Source organism: Poecilia formosa, unplaced genomic scaffold, assembly GCF_000485575.1.
Source record: "Poecilia formosa unplaced genomic scaffold, Poecilia_formosa-5.1.2 Scaffold361, whole genome shotgun sequence".
NCBI classification, from domain to species: Eukaryota; Metazoa; Chordata; class Actinopteri; order Cyprinodontiformes; family Poeciliidae; genus Poecilia; species Poecilia formosa.
This window is the reverse complement of record NW_006800300.1, coordinates 513,572-531,232: the sequence shown is the minus strand read 5'-3', so window position 1 is coordinate 531,232 and position 17,661 is coordinate 513,572. Positions and strand designations below refer to the sequence as shown.

Below are 17,661 nucleotides of genomic sequence, written 5' to 3'. Positions count from 1 at the left end.
AGTGTAACCCTCCAGCAGATCAAGTTCTGCTTTACCATTATGCTTTACTTTTATATTGGTCTGTCATATTACACGAATTTAACATTATGGATGTAACTCAAGAAAATGCAGGAAAACATTTTCTTGGGACATTTTGTTTATTCGATCAATATTACAACTTTGTTACAACATGAGTAATATTTATATCAGTATGTATTGGTAGCATTTTGACTTCCATCTTATGACTTTATTGTATTATCACAAGAATAAAGATTCGTTAGTACAACTTTATTCTCACCTTATTATTATTATTATTATTCTATTATTGCAAATTTATTTCTGGATTAGTGCGACTTTATTTTCTTATTTAGAACTTTTGTTTTCCTGCTCTGGCCCTAATATCCCATCGTATGATTATACTTACACATAATTTGAAGTAACTGCTGTGGTCACTGTAGTTTTCCCACAGTGACACTGGTATGGTGTTTCCTGTGTGTGTGTTCTCAGGTGACAGGTCAGGTGACTAACCTATCTGAAGCACATACCTTGTAGGAGTACGGTTTCTCTCCTGTGTGTCTGACACCGTGAAAGACCTGTTACACTCTACAGGAATACACCCCTTCTGCCTGTGTGTGTGTGTGTGTGTGTGTGCGTTTGTTTGTAATACCTTGTGGGGACTGGAGTCTGGTCCCCACAAGGGGAAACTCTATATTTGGGTCAGAGGTCAGATTTAGGGCTAAGGTATGAATTGAGTTTTGGTTAGGGTTAGGAAAAGGGTAAAGGTAAGGTTTAGGCTGTAGAAATGAATGGAAGTCAATGGAAAGTCCTCACAAAGATAGCCACGCAAACTGTGTGTGTGTGTGTGTGTGCGTGTGTGTGTTGTTGTGACGGGTCAAACTGTTGCTGCGTCTGAAGTATTTCTCATACCGGTTACAACCATAGGGTTTCTCGTGTGATTTAAGTACGCAGACTTTCTGAAACTCTTCCCACACCTCACAGGAGAGCAGTTTGCTTTGATGAGTTTTAGGTTTTCAGTCTCTCACCTCATCAGAGCCTTCTGGTTTTCTGACGCCTCTTCATCGCTGCTCCATCCAGAGTCTTTGTTAACGCTGCCATGTTGGCCCCCAGCTTCAAGAGTAACTGGAAACCTTCCAGCTTCCTGTTTCATTACAAGCTGCTCTTCTTTGGTTGGTCAACGTTTCGTCCTTCATCTCTGCCACCTGCAGTGGTTCCGGTTCCTGTTGTTCCTCTTTGACATCCACAGGTTCTGGTTTCTGCCGTGGTTCTGATGGAGTGTGGAGTATTTCCTGGTTAGTCTTCAGTTTTAAACCAGTAGATCTGTTGAAGAAGCAGACTGTCCCAGCAGAGAGAAATCATCCAACTGTAGATGTAGCAGATTATTGGTTTTCTTCTGGAAAACCAATAATCTGAGCTGTAGGAGCAACAGAGAAACTGTTCACACCTCAAAGAATGGATGTTAATTAATCTCTCCCTGAAAAACAAAAACAAGAAAAATCAGATAAAAGAAAAAAATGCCTTCTATGTTTTCCTGCTTCTCTGATCTGGAAATGATCTATATTAAAAATGAAAATTAAATCATGTTGTCCTGTTAGACAGCAGCATTATTTGGGCTGTGAAGAAAGATTGTTGAATCTTCTGAGCCTTGAGATTCTTATTTCCTTTCCCAAACAGTAAAACTCTACAGTTCACCTTTGACCTCACCTGAACACACAGAACTTCCTGTTTGAACAGAGGAAATGGCTCTGAAAACATCAGGCATCATCATCGTTATTAGTTTTAAATTCCCTGTTTGGGACTGAAAACGATGTTTCCTGCTGATTGCTGCAGCCGTTATTATGAACTGAAACAAGGCGGTTCAAAGAGCTTTACGTCATAAAACACAAAATAAAAAGTCATAAAAAACATCAAACAGCCGAGAAACCAGAAACAAACTTTACATTTTGAGTCGCATCAACAAAATCATTGATACTCATCAGAAATGTTCCAGTAGCTCCAAAGCAAATCTAACCCGGTGGATTATCAGTCCAGATTTAAAGGAACTCAGGGTTTCGGCTGTTTTGCAGTTTTCTGGAAGTTTGTTCCAGATTTGTGTGAAGAAGCTGGATGGCGACTGCATGATGTTTTTAACTCAGAGAGGAAACTGAGTTTTGGTTTATCCGTGTGTGCGGTAGATTTATACAATGAATTAAATGATGAGCTCAAAGTTCAGATATAAACCAGATTAAAAATGTCCAAAATACCGATGGAAACGTTCAATTAGCAGATTATTTCACCGATAGCATGACATTCTCCCAGGTTATAAATGACTTCATCTGCTAATGGGACAAGAACTTTTTCATCCCTAATATTAGGGAATTACTTACTTAAACCAAGCTCCTATATCTTGCTGAAAAGTTGTTTATAAGTTAGTTTTGTGTTATTTCAAGATACTGAGATATTTGCATTGAATCTAGAGCAAAATGATTTGGTAAGATTTTGTTTTTTTAAGGTGAATAACAGAGGAAATCATAACATCTTGTATCTTCTACGTGCTCTTTTATGTAAAAATGCACATCAGTGGGCATGATTATTTGATTAATGATTCATTTTTTCTGTTTTTGCTTGTCTGTCTGAAATGAATAAATAAATAAAACCTTTGGAGAGTCTAGGTTTGTCCTGCTGGGTGTGGCAGTCAGAGGGGGTTAGCCTGGAACAAATGAGGCATGTTTTCAGGGATGCAGAAACAAGCTCCGCCTCCAGCGCAGGAGCTCCACTTGGTGGCAGAGTGTGTGTGTGTGTGTGTGTGTGTGCCAGCTGCTGGCTGCAGTTCAGGAAAGACTGAGCGCTGCAGCATCTTGTCTCTGAGTTTCATTTCTGCTTCTGGAATGTGTTTTCAGTTGCAGAGTTCAGGCGGGTTCACGGCCAGAAAGCTGGGAAACAGAAACAGAAAGCTTCAGTCTCTCACACTCAGTGTGTGCGTGTGTGTGTGTGTGTGCGTGTGTGTGTGTGTGTGTGTGTGTGTGTGTGTGTATGTGTGTGTGTGTGTGTAAAGGTTTCTGCGTCCTCTCTGGGCTTGATAACATGCAGGGGGAGGAAGAGGGTGAGGTTTGGGGTGTGGAAGGGAGGCGTTTCCTCCGGTCCGGCTCGCTGTGAAGGGAAACTCCAGCTCACTTCAACCTGACGAGTCTCAGAGATCAGCAGCTTCTCTCCATCCTCTCTGCTGAGCATCATGGCCTCCAAAAACTCCAACAAGGTGCAGAAAGTGGTGATGGGTCTGCTGGCGCTCTGGTCCATCATCTCCATCATCATCATCGTGGTTTGGGCCACGTCTCCGGACCTGAAGGGCTCGGCCCAGTGCCGCGCCGAGCTGCGGGAAGCGACGGAGAAACTGGAGGGCGCCAAGGTGGTTTTCAACAAGGACAGGCAGGCGCTGGAGGAGAAGACGCTGAAGGCAGTGGAGGAGCAGGAGCGGCTGAAGGCCGACATCCTGCTGCTGCTGGGACGCCTCAACGCCACCAACGTCACGCTGGAGGAGTGCCGGCTGAAAAACGTGAGTCTGATGCCGGCAGGGACTCATCTGAAACTGCAGCTCAGCTTTACTTTAAAAATCAGGCGACATTTTCCAGTTTCATCCTTCATCTGTAGTTCAGCATCAAGGGCAGGACATAGGAGGACCAGGGTTATGGTGCCCAACCCTTTATTTTATTTACTGATGCAGAGAGAAAGACTGAGAAGACTGGGTAATGCAGCTTCAAATTAAAATCAAAGTTTTCTCACTTAAAAAAAAAGTAAGAGTATGAGGGCCATGCTAAGGAAAATAGAAAAATAAACTTTAATTACTGGAATAAAGTAATAATGTCACTAGAATAAGGTTGAAAAATATGAAAATAAAGTCATATTTTACGAGAATGTAGTCTTAAGATTACGACTAATCTTTAATCTTTTAATATTATTATTAATAATATTTTCATTCTATCACAACTTTAGTCCTGCATCATTTTGACTTTATCTTAATATTATTTTTTATATTATTTCTTTTTATTTTCTTGTATGGACCTAATATTTCATCGCAAAACAGAAATTATAAATTACAAAATATTTTCACAATGTGTTTTTTTAATCATTAGGGCCAGGCTACCAGCTGTGTTTGTTTGATTACCAGAATAAAGTCATAATATTAGAAGAATAAAGACAATTTTATTGTTCCACAACATTTACTTCATATGTTCACATATAAACCAGTCAAGTTTTGACTTTTAGGTTGTGAAATTAAAGGAATGACACAAACTTTAGCATTTTCAGCGCTAACAGAATCTTCCATTTGTTTTTTCTTCCACAAGATCTGGCAAACAAACAGTTAAAAGTGATTCATTAAATTCATGAAATTAAAGTGTTTGACTCCTCAAATATTTCCATAAGCAGGATGTTTTCCTTCTCGTCCAAAATAAACAATCGGCTTGTACATTCTGTTGATTTTTAATAACAGCGTTTGAGTTTCTCCTGATATAAAGCTTTGAGTCATTTAACCTAACAGAAAAGCTCATATTGACAATTTCCTTCACGCCCTGAAAAGGTGGGACCAAACACACGACCCTGAGGCGCTCCCGTCAGGATTTAACTCCTGAAACAGTAAAAACATCCCTATAATGTCACTGAAACAAGCAAAGCTGAGAGCATTTGGGCTACACAGTTTCTCAGACATTTAAAATAACAACAGAGAGAAATCTGACGTGTCCCTTGATGACATAAAAACGACTTCCTGTCTACTCAGCATTATCTTTAACCGATACAAACCATGTTGCAACTGGCTTCACCGTTGGGTTTTTGAGATAAATAATACGTGTTTTGAAAAATTTGATAAAATGCAAACATGTTTTAGGCTTTTATGTATCTGGACTTGATAAAAATGATCTGGTTTCTACCAGGTTGTAAAGTTACTTAAATCCTTCCTGAAGTGAACAAAAAAGCCTCACAGCTGCTGATCAAACGAATCGATTAACTGATGGTCGTCAGTGTGAGTCCTCTATAAAAGGAAAGACATCATAGAAGCAATTGTTGCTGCCCATAAATCTGGGAAGGGTCATAAAATTGTCTGCAAACTATTTGACGCTGATCATCCTGCAGAGAGAAACATGGAAACATTTCAAACAGCAACGAGACTCTTCTAACAACATGGCAGCACGACTTGCATTCGTTAAGCTAAACAAAGTAACGGCATTTGGCCAGAGAACCAAACAATCGCAGCCATCTGACCTGGAAACTTTGCAGTCCGGAGCTAACCAGGAAATCCTCTGTACACCAGAGTATAAATATGAGCCAGAAATGAGGCCAACATGAGCCAACGCCAAACTGGGTCTTCAACTGCAGAACCACTGCGTTTCTATCCAACCGTCAAACCGGAAAATTTTGAGAGATTGTCTTAAATGTCACAAAAAAGTGAAACAGAATGCTGTGTGTCTTTCCATCGCCTGGTTTGGAGAAAATCGATTTGGCCATACAAAGCCAGAAGGTGATGCTGAAGGTTTGGGTTTGAAATCAGAGTTTTAGAGTTTATTCTGTCAACGTGTTTCCATTTCCTCTTCAGTTCATTAACTTCTTTTTTGGGGGGAAAAACCACCACAAGTGGATCAAAAAACTTATTTTCCAAAATTTAGAAACTTATTTTGAATTTTGCCGTTTCCATCAACCTTTTCTAAAGCAACACGACAACGTGGGCATAAAAAATACATTGATGGAAACGCAGCTAATAACACAAATACAGCAGCAAATACCAATGGCCTAGACAAAGTCCAGACCTCCACTTTCAGAGGTGGGACCTTGAGAGACTTGTTCATACAGAAATGTCAGCAAACCTCATCAACCAAAGCATTGAAGAGACCAGAGGGCCTAACCTTTGACCTTTGGAGCAAAATGCATTTCTGCACAGCATTTCACAAACAGGGTTTGTATTTTGGCTTCGCTCCTGAAGTAGGGTGTACTTTCTTTTCAGCGTAGCTGTTTACCGTTTCCGTGGCTCTAAAGTGATCTGATGTTGAGCTGCGACGTTTCAATCTGCTGCAGTGGAGTCCCACAGGGCACACTGTCCGAAACATTTCATTTGGAGGCAGAAATTTCTTCTTAGCTTAAAATCAGAACTAATAATTGACAAAGGAGAAACGATTCAGCTTTGGTTTGGATGGGAAGAGATTTATCTCAAAGCTTGTGCCTGGAGGGTTATGAAATGTCTCAGTGCTGATTTGTGACGCCGCAAGAGACAAACTAATGTTGAAATGAAGCCATCAGCTGAATATGCGACCGGTGGTTTGAATTAAACAATGATTTGCTGCCAGTTCATCTCTTTTCTGAGCCTAACTTCTGAAATGAAACCATCAGCGTCTTGAAGCAGATGAGCATAAATCAGGTTCTTCAGAAACAGAAAGTGAGTTCAGCAGATCTCTACACGTTTCAGAAACATCCTCCCTCCATCTTCCCTCGCGTTCTGGGACTTGGAGAAGGTTTCCCCTCCCAGCAGTCCCACTGTTTCGCTACTTCCAGCTTCATTTTCTCTGAAGAGCCTGCTGGAAAAAGTGACTGTTGCCTCCTGCTTTTGTGGTTCGTTGTGACTCACTCCTCCTCTTCCTCCTTTTCTTCACCTTGGCTCCACTGCTTCCTTACTTTTTCCCCTATCAAACTTCTCCCGACTTACTGATCGAGTCAAATATTTCAGGATTTAGCAACCTCAGGCTCCGCTGCCAGCATTGCTGCGGATTCTGGCTGAACATGAATGTTTTTGAAGCAGAATACATCAGATTAATGAAAACACGTTTAGAAAAACGCGATTGAGTAATGTTTAGTTTTTCTGCACTTCAGTTCAAAATATTCTGGATGTTTGTGCGGTTCAGAGGTCGCTAACGTTCCTGGCATCTGAAGAACCTAAAAATGCTTTACTAGGGTTTTCAAAACATCCTTTTTTTGGATCGGACTGTTGAAAAGTATTTGCCTCTTGCAGATTTGTCTCTTCTTGCCAAATTGTCACTCATTTTAAACACAAAGATAAGCTGAATAAGTAGAAAAATCAGGATTCAAATGATGATTTCATTCATTAACAGGATAAGATTCATCCAAACCAACAAAAATAAATGACCAAAACAAACATAAATGTCCGTTCCACATACCTGACACTGGGAAAATATTTTGTGGACTGATGAGACAAAACAGAAATGTTTTGGAGGCTGTGCATCCCGTAACATCTGGGGTAAAACTAACAAAAACATTTCAGAAAAAGAACAGTATAGTAGTGGGAGTATGATGGTCTGGAGATGCTTTGCTGCTGAATGACAGATGAGAATCAGTGTTTAGTCATCAGGTCCTGGCTTTTAAGTGCAACTAAAACCCCAAATTAACTTGTTTTGTGGTAGATAAACTATATAAATTGGTCCTTAAGGATGCTGTGACATTTTTATATACATTTCTGTAAATGTTTGTCATGTTTAACTGGTGCAGGTGCAAAAACGCAGCAATGAATGATGCAAACTCCAAAATATACACACAAAAAAATGCAACAGAAGAACCTAGCAAACAAAGTACAGAAGTAGATCGACAAAACAAATGAAAGCAAAAAAAGCTGTAACCATAGGAAACAGAAGCAAAAGGAAAAACTGCGCAAATAAAAACAGCAAGTCTAAAACGCGGCAACGATGAGAACAGAACTCCTCCAGACCAGTAGGGGGAGTCGATCAGGAAATCTTATTGGATCAAACCCTCAGTAAAGTCGGGATGTCCAGAACAAAGTTGGAGGAAGAGAGAAAAGGCGCGTTATGCCGACCGTCTCTTTTAAACATGACGTTTTTTACAATATTATAGAACTGTAGCACATTTGTGTAGCAAATAGGCGACCTCTGGTGGCCTGGAGGACTTCAAATTTGGTGCATTTTCATATTTGCAGCATTTCCCCCTTTGCTTCTCTGGTTGCAGATTTGTGTCAGTGGTTGCAGCATTTTTCACTTGCGTTTCTTTTGTTTATTGTAATTTTTTGCTGCTCTTTTCTCTGACTGCAGTGATTTCCTGTTGCATTTGTTTTTGCCGTTTGCTGTGTGTTTTTACCGGTCGGCCATCGTACTTTTAACCACATCCTCCACAAAACCAAGAAGTTCTGCAACATGCAAAAAGAAAATATCTGTAGATGCTCTGTGGATTCTTCCTGTCTATGTTTGCTGACTATTATGAAGGATGTTGCAGCAAAAAGCACAGAGATACATCAGTCACTGCTTGTCACATTTAAAAATCCTATTATTCTGTTTACATCACAAGTTTTGTCTCACTGCTCGCTGTTCCCCCACCGGAGAGGAAAAACTCAACAATACACACACCAACATGTTCAGCTCCACCAGGAACGGCGTCCTGAAGCTGTGATTTATTTTTATTAATCACATTATTTAACGATAATAAAAACACGGTCATCATGGTTATTATTGGAAAATCACTCATCATTAAAACATGCAGGCCTGATTTACAGCGGAAAAGTTTAGAGTGGCTTTCATTCATTCCCGCACGAGTTTTCAGTCTTCCATGTAAAACACTGACTTTAAATCTTATATTTGTTTTTTGTTGAGTTTTCTCATGCAGATAGATCCATCATGGCTGCCAAATGGAGAAATAACTGATAGACTTCGATTAATATTTTAAATTTCTTGTCCCAGAGAAGAAACAAACAGGAAGAGATTTAAAACTGGATATTTGAAATAAAGCTCATGCATGTTCTTAAAAACAAGAGCAAAGCTCCGGTCGAATTATAAAATAAAAATAAAATAAATAATCCCCCAATGGGACTGAAAGAAAAAAGTTAGTGTTAGATTTTCATTCAGAAGCTTGAAACCCATTTCAGCCATGGAAGGGAAAATAAAAGCCCAACAGGAATTCATAATTATGAGTTTTATGACATAAAAAAATCATAATTATGAATTTAAGTTGCGTAACTATGACCTCCTGTTGAGCTTTTATTTTTCTTTCATGGCAGAAATGGCCTTCCATAGAAGCTTCGCTGGCTGCTCAGAACTTGTTTTCTGGAGGTTTCACAGCTTTTATGAAGCATCAGAGCTGCATGCTGAGTTTTCTCTGTGATTCCTGCAGCGGCCGGTGGACAGGCGTTACGGTGTCTCGTCTGAAGTTTTTCTACGCGACTGTCTGTGGCTGAAACCGAGACCCTCAGCTTATAACCAGACAGTAAAGACGTTGGTTTGGTGTTTGCACTGTCGTCTGTGACTCCTCAGATTCAGAAGCATGAATTAGCACTAACATGCAGCAGGAAATGTAGAAACTTCATTAATGTGAATCTGCTTTGATTTATTTTCTGTTTTTTCTCTATCGTTCGCTCACATCCTAAAAACAGCAGTCAGTTTTCTACTTCCTGTCATCACCTTCAAGCCGCTTCAGCTCGTCATTTTATCGGCTTTATTAAACGCTCTGCTGCCTTCCCAGCCCTGAGGAAACATGTGACCCGCTGCTATCAGTTCTTCCTCTTCCTCTTTGTGCTCTCGGCTGTGAAATATTTAGACTGAGTGAGATACTTAGAGCCGCGGTGCGATCTGCAGAGGAAGAGGAATCAGTCTTTATAATAACCAGCAGCTGCTGTCAGGTCACTGCGCTCCGTAAGGTCATCTCTGCCCCAACGTCTCTAAAAATACATCTTAATTACTGAATATTAGGCGTTTTGATTTGGGTCAGTGTGTTTATACCACGCCATGTGCGAGTCGGCAGAAAGAACCCCATCTGCGGTTTGTTAACAGTCACTGAGAACGAAGTGGAGCTTCCTCTGCTTCACTTCCTGCTCAGCTTCTCCAAGAACCGGATGCATGAAGGATTGAAGTGTTTTTTTCTCTGCATGCAATCAGTTTGTTTTTCAAGTCAAACTGCAAACCTGAAGCTTTTACAGCAAATTAAGAAACTTTTAAATAGCAATTCAGCCAGTTTTTGTTCCGTACATAATCTGTTCATTCGCAGACAGCTCTGCATTTGATTAACGTTCGTTAGACTTTAGAGACAGATCAGAATGTTTTAAAATGGGGTTATGTGGATCAGTTCTAAGCAGCCAGTATCTTACCTGCAGTAAGAAACAGTAACTGCCTTTCGCTTGACCATATAATTGTGCAATTTGACGTTTTGACAATAAGCATGCTTAATGGAAACGCCATTTTAAAAAAAAACTTGTTTTTTGATAAATTTTGGCGCTAGGATGAGCTGTTTTTTTTTTTTTGGCTACATCAGAATTGGTTTATTTTGCAAAACTGCAATGGAAACACTTCGCATAACGAGTCACATGATCAACAACCGGATGTTACTACTGGCGGAAACCACAAAGAAGAAGACAGGAAGTAGTTGGAGCTTCATGGCGTGACATGACTTTTAATGACTCATGGCATGAACACACGTATTTACATTGTGTTTCACATTTAAGAAAAAAACACAATCGCAAAATTGTGTTTCTTTTGACATACTGACAAAATCTTGTACACATTTGTAAGCTAGTCAGAGTGATGTAATTGGGAAAAACTGGTCTCAGTGTGTAACTGGTGTTGCCTTCAGGAAACACCAAACCAAAAAACTGGTTTTAATTTTGCTGCTTCACCAGTTCAGGTCAGGGACCAAATCTGTGAATGCTTTACTTCCTCTTTAAAAACGCCTATAACTGCCTATTTTTAAAAGTTCAAACACCAAATGTAAGTTAATATGCATCGATACCCACACTGGAAACCGACTGAGCACTAACACAGGAGTTAACATCCAAAGGACAATGAATGGCGCTCCTAGATTGTCAAGTAGCACTGAGTCTGTGTGTCAGCTTCCCAATCTGCTTTTTCTGTCAAATGTTTCACATTTTCTAAAAATGTTTGTGGAATAGTTTGGAGTTGTGTTTCACTGAAAACTTGGAACCGAAAACAGGCAGAGGCCCAAGTTGCTGTTGACCTCTAGGCTACCTTGACATGGTGGAAAAAAAGTTGATGTTTTATTAATATTTCTGTTGTTTTCTCCTGTTTTAATTCTGCACTGAGCTTCCCAAATGTTTGGCAGTTTTTTGTCCTCGCCCATTAAACCCATTTAAGTTCCCTCTTTTCACTCCCAAACCACATCAATGCTAATTCTTCTGCTGTAAAAATGTAGAACGGAGGGCAACAGAGACGGCTTTTTCCCCTCCACGCTCCCTGTAACGTTTTTTCCCCTCTCTGGGTGTTTGTTTCATCCTGCAGGTCGTCCTGGCCGTGAACGTCACGGCTCTGCAGGACGACGTCAGGCTGCTGCAGCAGAGGGAGGCCAACCTCACGGAGCAGCTCAGCCTGCAGGAAGGTAAAACCTCGTCGGAAAAACTCCATCGCTGCCATGAAAGGAGACTTTCTCCACTGGTATTCTTAGCTGCGTTTCCCGCCCCCTGTTACCATAACGACCGGTGAGTCAGAGTAAATAAATACGACCCGATGGAAAGGCTTAAAGAGGAGCGTGTTTAGCAGCGAGACTCTTCTTGAGTCATGTAATCAAAGCATAAAATGAATCGGTCTGCTAAAATTATAAACCAGAGGCTCCGATGGTTCATGTTTTCTGAGTTTTACACAAAAGGAAACAAAATTTGTTTAAAACAAGAGGAAAAAGCCACTCATCCTTTATCTGTCAATACTTGTCCAACTCCAGCAATTAAATCCAAAGTGACTGTGTTAAATACTTTTAATCAGCCTTATTATCCAGAGAAATATGACATATTCCTCTGCATGTTTGGAGTTGCCCAAGTGAGGAAACCAAAGCAGAGAAGTTTGTTTTGGGAACCTCAGGGTTAAACGTTTATTTTCAGAAGATGTTGTGGTTCTGTTGGTGTCTTCACACCATGACCTTCGGCAAACACTGGAGCGCTTCACTGCCAGGACGATACTCAGCTTCTCTAAGCTGTGGTTCTGGTTTGGAAGAGGGTGGAACAGTTCGCCACGGTTTGGGTCAGTACCGGTAGAGGAAATCAGTCGGGTCAGTACCGGTAGTTTAAACCTCAGAGTAGATTTCCAACATCTGTTGTCTGGGTTCTTCATCAGTCAAACTTTATGTGAGAGCAGCAATGATTGTTGAAGGAAACTTGGTCCAAAGCTCGACCAGAGTTGGTCAAGAAGGACTCGAAGAAACTCCATGATCAAGAGAAAGGAAGTTCTTTGGTCTGATGAGACCAAAACTGAGCTTTTTATTCATCAGAAAAGACGCTATGCTCGGCCAAACCAGAGGTGGGAACCACTAACTAAAAAGTTATTTGCCCAAACTGTAATGCAAGACTCAAACACTGTAAAACAAACGCTGCAAAATCTAAAGAAATCCTAGAGGACCATTTGTTTCCATGTGCAAGAGAATCAGAGCTTCAGAGAGCATTTACTCTCTGGAAGCATCTGGAAATGCTTTGAAGGCAACATGGTGGAGGTTCTGAAGTGGCCCAGTCAAAACCTACCACCATGGGAATGCAGTGTCTGGATGTCACTGCAGGTGTCTGGGTTAAACCAGCAGCAGCTATGGGAGCGGTTCCCGGCCCGGCCAGCTGAACCCGGCCAGCACCGTGGAATGTGGGTTTCCCTGGGATGAAGTCAGCATCACAGAAACCTGCTAAGGCCTCGGAGGGAGCGGCCCAACACTGCGGTGCCACATGTCACAGAATCCAAAGTGGGCTTTCATGTAGCCGACCCGCCCATCTTTCCATGCTCCCTTCATCTTCTCCTCTGCTTTCAGAGGAAACTTCCAAAGAAAACGATCCGGCTGAACCAACCCTCACTGTCTGTTGTCTTACCTACATTTAGTGGTGGCTGTGAAAATGCGTTCATGGCCTCTTGATGGTCAGCTACCCTGATAATGTGAGTGAAAATGAGCTTCAGAATGCAGATCGTGCATTTTTAAGTCCAGATGATTGGTTTATTCCACATCCTGCATTCTGAATCAGGCTTTCATACCTGTGGGTTGGTTCAGGGAAGCAACAGGTTCTGACAGACTCCCAAGGTCAATGGGAATCTAACAGCAAAATATTCAATAGAAAATGTCGTTTGGGAAGCTGAAATACCTGAAATAGCTGAAATTTAGCACGCTATTGGCTGGCGATGGAAAGCAAGTCAAGCCAGGAGCACATTTCCTTTTCCTTGTTGCTGATTGGCTGTACCTCTAAGATAAGGAAGACTGTGGATGTTAGCCTCTGCGGTACTGCTAAAGCCTGATTCATGCTTGGCGGACCAAACTTTTGGCAGCGCACATAGACAGTTTCATGTGGAAAAGCAAGGTGGATGAGCCAGAGCTCCTCCTGGTGGAGGTTTGCAAAGACAGACAGACTTTGTGATTTTGCCCTTTAAGACCATAGCGCTCATGGCTGGGACAATGTTAGTCCTACATGTGTTCACACCCTGTTCTCTGTGCAGAATGCACATGCATCAAGCATAAACCAAGTTTAAGACAGTTTCCACTGTGTGTGTTAATGCATATTTAATGTCTGAATTATTAAAATATTCAGTTAGAAGTGGTTTTAATGGAGGCCTCAAGTATTTGTGGAATGCTGGGAGCCACTGTCTTGGAGATGCTGATTTACACCAACAGGTGGCAGGGTCCCCTTTTTATTTACAATCTGAATTACAAATAAATAAGTAAAGTTTCTCTCTTATTGGACTTCTGTCTCATTAGTGGAGCTACGGTTTAGAAATCAGGCTTCTTTAGGCTGTCTGACTGGTTTCAGTTCAGGCCTTGGTGGTCACAGGCACCACACAGGTACTGAGCAGTAATTATACACTAATAGGTAGAAAAGGGCAACTTATTTTCTTTGTTGCATCATTGATGAAATATGTCACATTTTCAGTTTTGCAGCTGGTTCCTTCCATGAATTTATGATGGATGCAGAACATTTATCAATTCGTTTTCAGCCTAAATGGAGAAAATAAATGTTAGATGATTTTTTTCCTTGTCTGACCAAAGTCCTGCAGCAGCAGCAAAGGATTTTTTGGGAAGTGCAAACAATTGTTAATAAAGGGGGCCTCCGGCCTGCAGTGTTAGGAGGAAGCGATAAATTCCTGCATAGTGGAGATAAGAAAGGAACATTCATATCTCCTTTCATGCTGTGTGGATCACAGCAGGTGAATGTTTCAATGCATATGACTCGTTTCTTCCACATAAAGCAGAGATTCATTTCTGTTAAAGTACCAAACACACAAAAAAAACATCCTGAAAAATCAGATTAACTTCACATCCAGAATAAAAACATAAAGTATGATCTGGTTTAGCTGGTTCTGAACCAGATCAGCCGGTCAGAACTCAGGAACTTTATGACCTCATTAAAACAATCCCAAAGAGTGAAAACATGAACACTGGCAGGATGCATCATTCCTGCCATGCCTGGTGACTACACCAGATCGAACTTTATAAGTAAAGCTGAACCAGAGCGGAGCTGCAGCAGAGAGCATGAAAACAGATCCAGGATCAGTTAGTCCCACTTGCTGTGTTGAATAACTCGTGTTTAATTCTCTATACTAACATGTCTGACATATTCTAACAAAAACAAGTAAAACCAAGTTTCTACCCAACATCTGCACCAAGAACCACTGAAGGAAACGACACGTCTGAAGACACTGAGGGCAACTTCCTTCTTCATTACATGTAAACAAATGGAGTGTTGGCAGATTTTAGTGTTGTTGGGTCTCTTTAGCCATTTCTCCTGCTAGCAATAAACTTGCACGTTTATTTTGGTTGCATTTACCCAGAATGCCTTGCGTTATAGTCCTCTTGGCTTTCGCATATGCATTCAAAGAGTTCACTGCAACCGAACCAAGATTTAGGTCTGCAGGTGGAACGCAGCGAAACTTTACAACAAGCCGTTTTACTGACAAACATGCGGCAAAAATGGGAAGGAAAACTCTGAACCTGGCTCAGTGTGAATGGCCATCTGCCGCTACCGACTGGGGGTTTGACAAGAGCGAGCAAACACACAAAAACAAAGAAACTCTGATCCAGGAGTATTTAAGTACTACACCGACAATACTCTTAAGAGTTAATGGTAACAGCAGCTCCTTTAGTGCTGCTACCTTGGGATGCCTTAGTCTCCCCAGGTTGGGTAAATCCATCATCTTCCACTTCTCAGAGATTGGGTTGCAACATCCTCCAGCTGGTTCTGTGGGATCCTAAGTTGTTTCCGGGCCAGACAGGACATAGCCTTTCTGGGTCTTCCAAGGACTCTCCTCCCAGTGGGACAAACCCAGAAAACCTCCAAAGGGAGGAGCCCAGGAGCCATCCGGCTATCCCTCAATGCAGACGCAGCATCTCTGCTTCGAGCTCCTCCTGGATGACGGAGTTCCTTGCCCCATCACTAAGGTGGAGTCCAGCCCCCTATGGAGGAAGTTCAGATCGGCTGCTTATATCTGGGAAGATGGGAGACAGGCGAGAGCAGGAGCTTTGGGGGGAGGTGGGGTGGGGGTCTTTGGTATGATAATGAGTCATTTCTTGAATTTTCTTTGCCACTTCTTGCTGGCATCCAAAACCAACATGACAGTGTCTCTAAAGAACTGGAGTTTAGTCATTTATTAACTTGTTTTATGATCCTGCTGGTCTTCTTTAATGCAGTCTGTTTGTTTGTATGTTCCTGGTATTAACTGGTCCTTTTCTGTGCGTCCTCAGAGCGCATCGAGGCCTTGCAGCAAAACCTGACACAGGCTTTCCATGAGACAGAGTCCTGCTTCAGCCTGAAGATGGCAGCTGAGAACCAGAAGTCAGCAGCTGAGAGTCTGACCAAAGTCTGTGAATCCAAGCGGCAGCACCTGGAGAAGCAGCTGTGAGTCCATCCTTCTGCTGGTCTCAGTGTTGTTAGAGGTCGAGGTTTTCGTTCTGACTCAGTTTCTGTTTGTTTCAACAGTCAGAAGTGTAAAGCTGCAGAATCAGAAACTCCTCAGGTGAACCAAGCAGGCTCCTCTGTCTCATCGTCTCCCAACTCTGCTGCCGCGCCCCTCGCTGGTATTCCCGCGCTGACGCTACTCATTTGTGCTGCTCTCCATCTCATAACCTGTGAGTACCAACAGCTCCTCTGATAATCACTCAAACACGATGCCAAGTCATCTCTGGGGGCCCGAACTGCTGTAACAGAACATGCGACGCCTTTATCTCTTCTCAGCATGTCAGATAAACTAAAGGAAAGTGGAATTGACAGAAAGTAGGGAAGTAAAACCTGAATTTAATGTTTGAAATTGTTGATATAACAGCTACACGGCAGCTTGTGTCAGATTAGTTTCAATTTACATGAGATTGAAGCAGAAGAGTCATAGCACCATCTGCTGGCTGCATGTTGTTACTGCACTCATAAAGGAAACCTCCCTGTGAATAGTAAGGTCAACAATTTGTTTTTCTGTTTTCTATTAGCACTATACAACTGCTTTTATTGGTATATTCATAAAATCTGGGCCAGAATTCCCTCCTGGTCTTCTGTCTTCAGAGCTGATTCCACTTCGTTAGCTCCTGTTTCCACTGTCGTTTTGAAAACTGAACACAAATTCTGAGCAGATCTTTTGAAGCAAGTTTGACCACATGTCCAAAACGTGAATTTGTAAGCGACTTTGTTCTTTCAGGTTTTAACTTTCCATTATGTTGAAAAAACCCACAGATTGTCAGCAAATCCCCAGATTGTTGGAAGAAGTTTCAGTTGGAGACGTTTCTATGCGACACTGGTTGTTGGATGCTTCATCGATGGCAGCAACCACACTGTCTTCTCCAGAAATCCCAAACAATCAAATAGTTGATTTATAAAGTAACGTTCGACCATTCTCGGTTTTTCTTGGACAGAAAGTCACAAAACTATATAAAATATTAAGTTTCTACTCTGCTGGATTCAAGTTTAAATCTATTATTCTGGTGACATGCATATTTCCAGGATCTATTCTTCAAGTTTAATTTCTTCCATAAATAGGAAATCACTGAGAGCCATTAAATTGTGGTTCACTGAAACTGTTTGGGTTTTGTCCAGGAGTCCAGAGCGGCGGTGGGTCAAACCGGCAGCCAGCACAGCGGTCCAGGAGGGGCGGAGACAACACGACTGCTGTACAAACTTCCTGCCTGCACAACAACGGGGTCGCCATGGAGACGCTGTCATACGATGGACACTTGGATAGACTTTTTTGCTTTTCATTTGCTTTCATCTCCGGATCTGAACTGCTTCATGTTGGACTCTCCAAGCTTTGCTCCTCTTCGCCCAGCAGCGCCTGGGTCCAGAACGTCAGAACTCATTCACGCCAGCGTTTGGTTTATTTTCTGCTATGGCTTCAATCAGGCTGAGGGAGAAAAGGGATTTACTGCTGTCAGTTATGTCTCCACTAAATGTCTGTGTGCTTCGTTTTAATGCCTCAGTTACTGCTTGAAACCTTTTGTCTCAACTTTTAGATGTTATCAAATTCTGGTTTAAATTACGGCTCAGGGTGGGATGTACTCATTTCAAGAATAAACCTGAGCACTTTCTACATGCGTCTGTTTCCTTTCCGTCAACTTAAAACCTAATAGATCGATGTCACAAACGGCAGCGTGCAGCGATTCAGGTGTCGAAGTAGAAAAGGATCTAAAAGGTGATGCTTATCCAAAAGCTTGCAGAACCACTTTTATCAATAACTAAATTAAATTGTTATAAATGAATTTCTGGATCAGTTTCTTTCTCAGCATTTTAATCATGTTGAATATGACCAA

At 41.6% G+C, this 17,661-nt stretch overlaps 1 protein-coding gene across 1 annotated transcript; it reads left to right on the top strand.

Moving 5' to 3' along the window:
- The first annotated feature begins 3,006 nt into the window (after window positions 1-3,006).
- On the top strand, window positions 3,007-17,041 carry LOC103153776 (uncharacterized). Its single transcript, XM_007574806.2, has 5 exons — window positions 3,007-3,529; window positions 11,202-11,298; window positions 15,616-15,769; window positions 15,851-15,999; window positions 16,952-17,041. Coding segments are annotated over exons 1-5 (723 nt in total). The 5' UTR covers window positions 3,007-3,208; the 3' UTR covers window positions 16,954-17,041.
- Window positions 17,042-17,661: the final 620 nt, after the last annotated feature.

Coding starts and splice junctions, on each gene's coding strand:
- LOC103153776 (XM_007574806.2), top strand. CDS start 3,209: ATGGCCTCCAAAAACTCCAACAAGGTGCAGAAAGTGGTGATGGGTCTG. Junction 3,530..11,201: donor AGGAGTGCCGGCTGAAAAAC/GTGAGTCTGATG, acceptor TTCATCCTGCAG/GTCGTCCTGGCCGTGAACGT. Junction 11,299..15,615: donor GCAGCTCAGCCTGCAGGAAG/GTAAAACCTCGT, acceptor GTGCGTCCTCAG/AGCGCATCGAGGCCTTGCAG.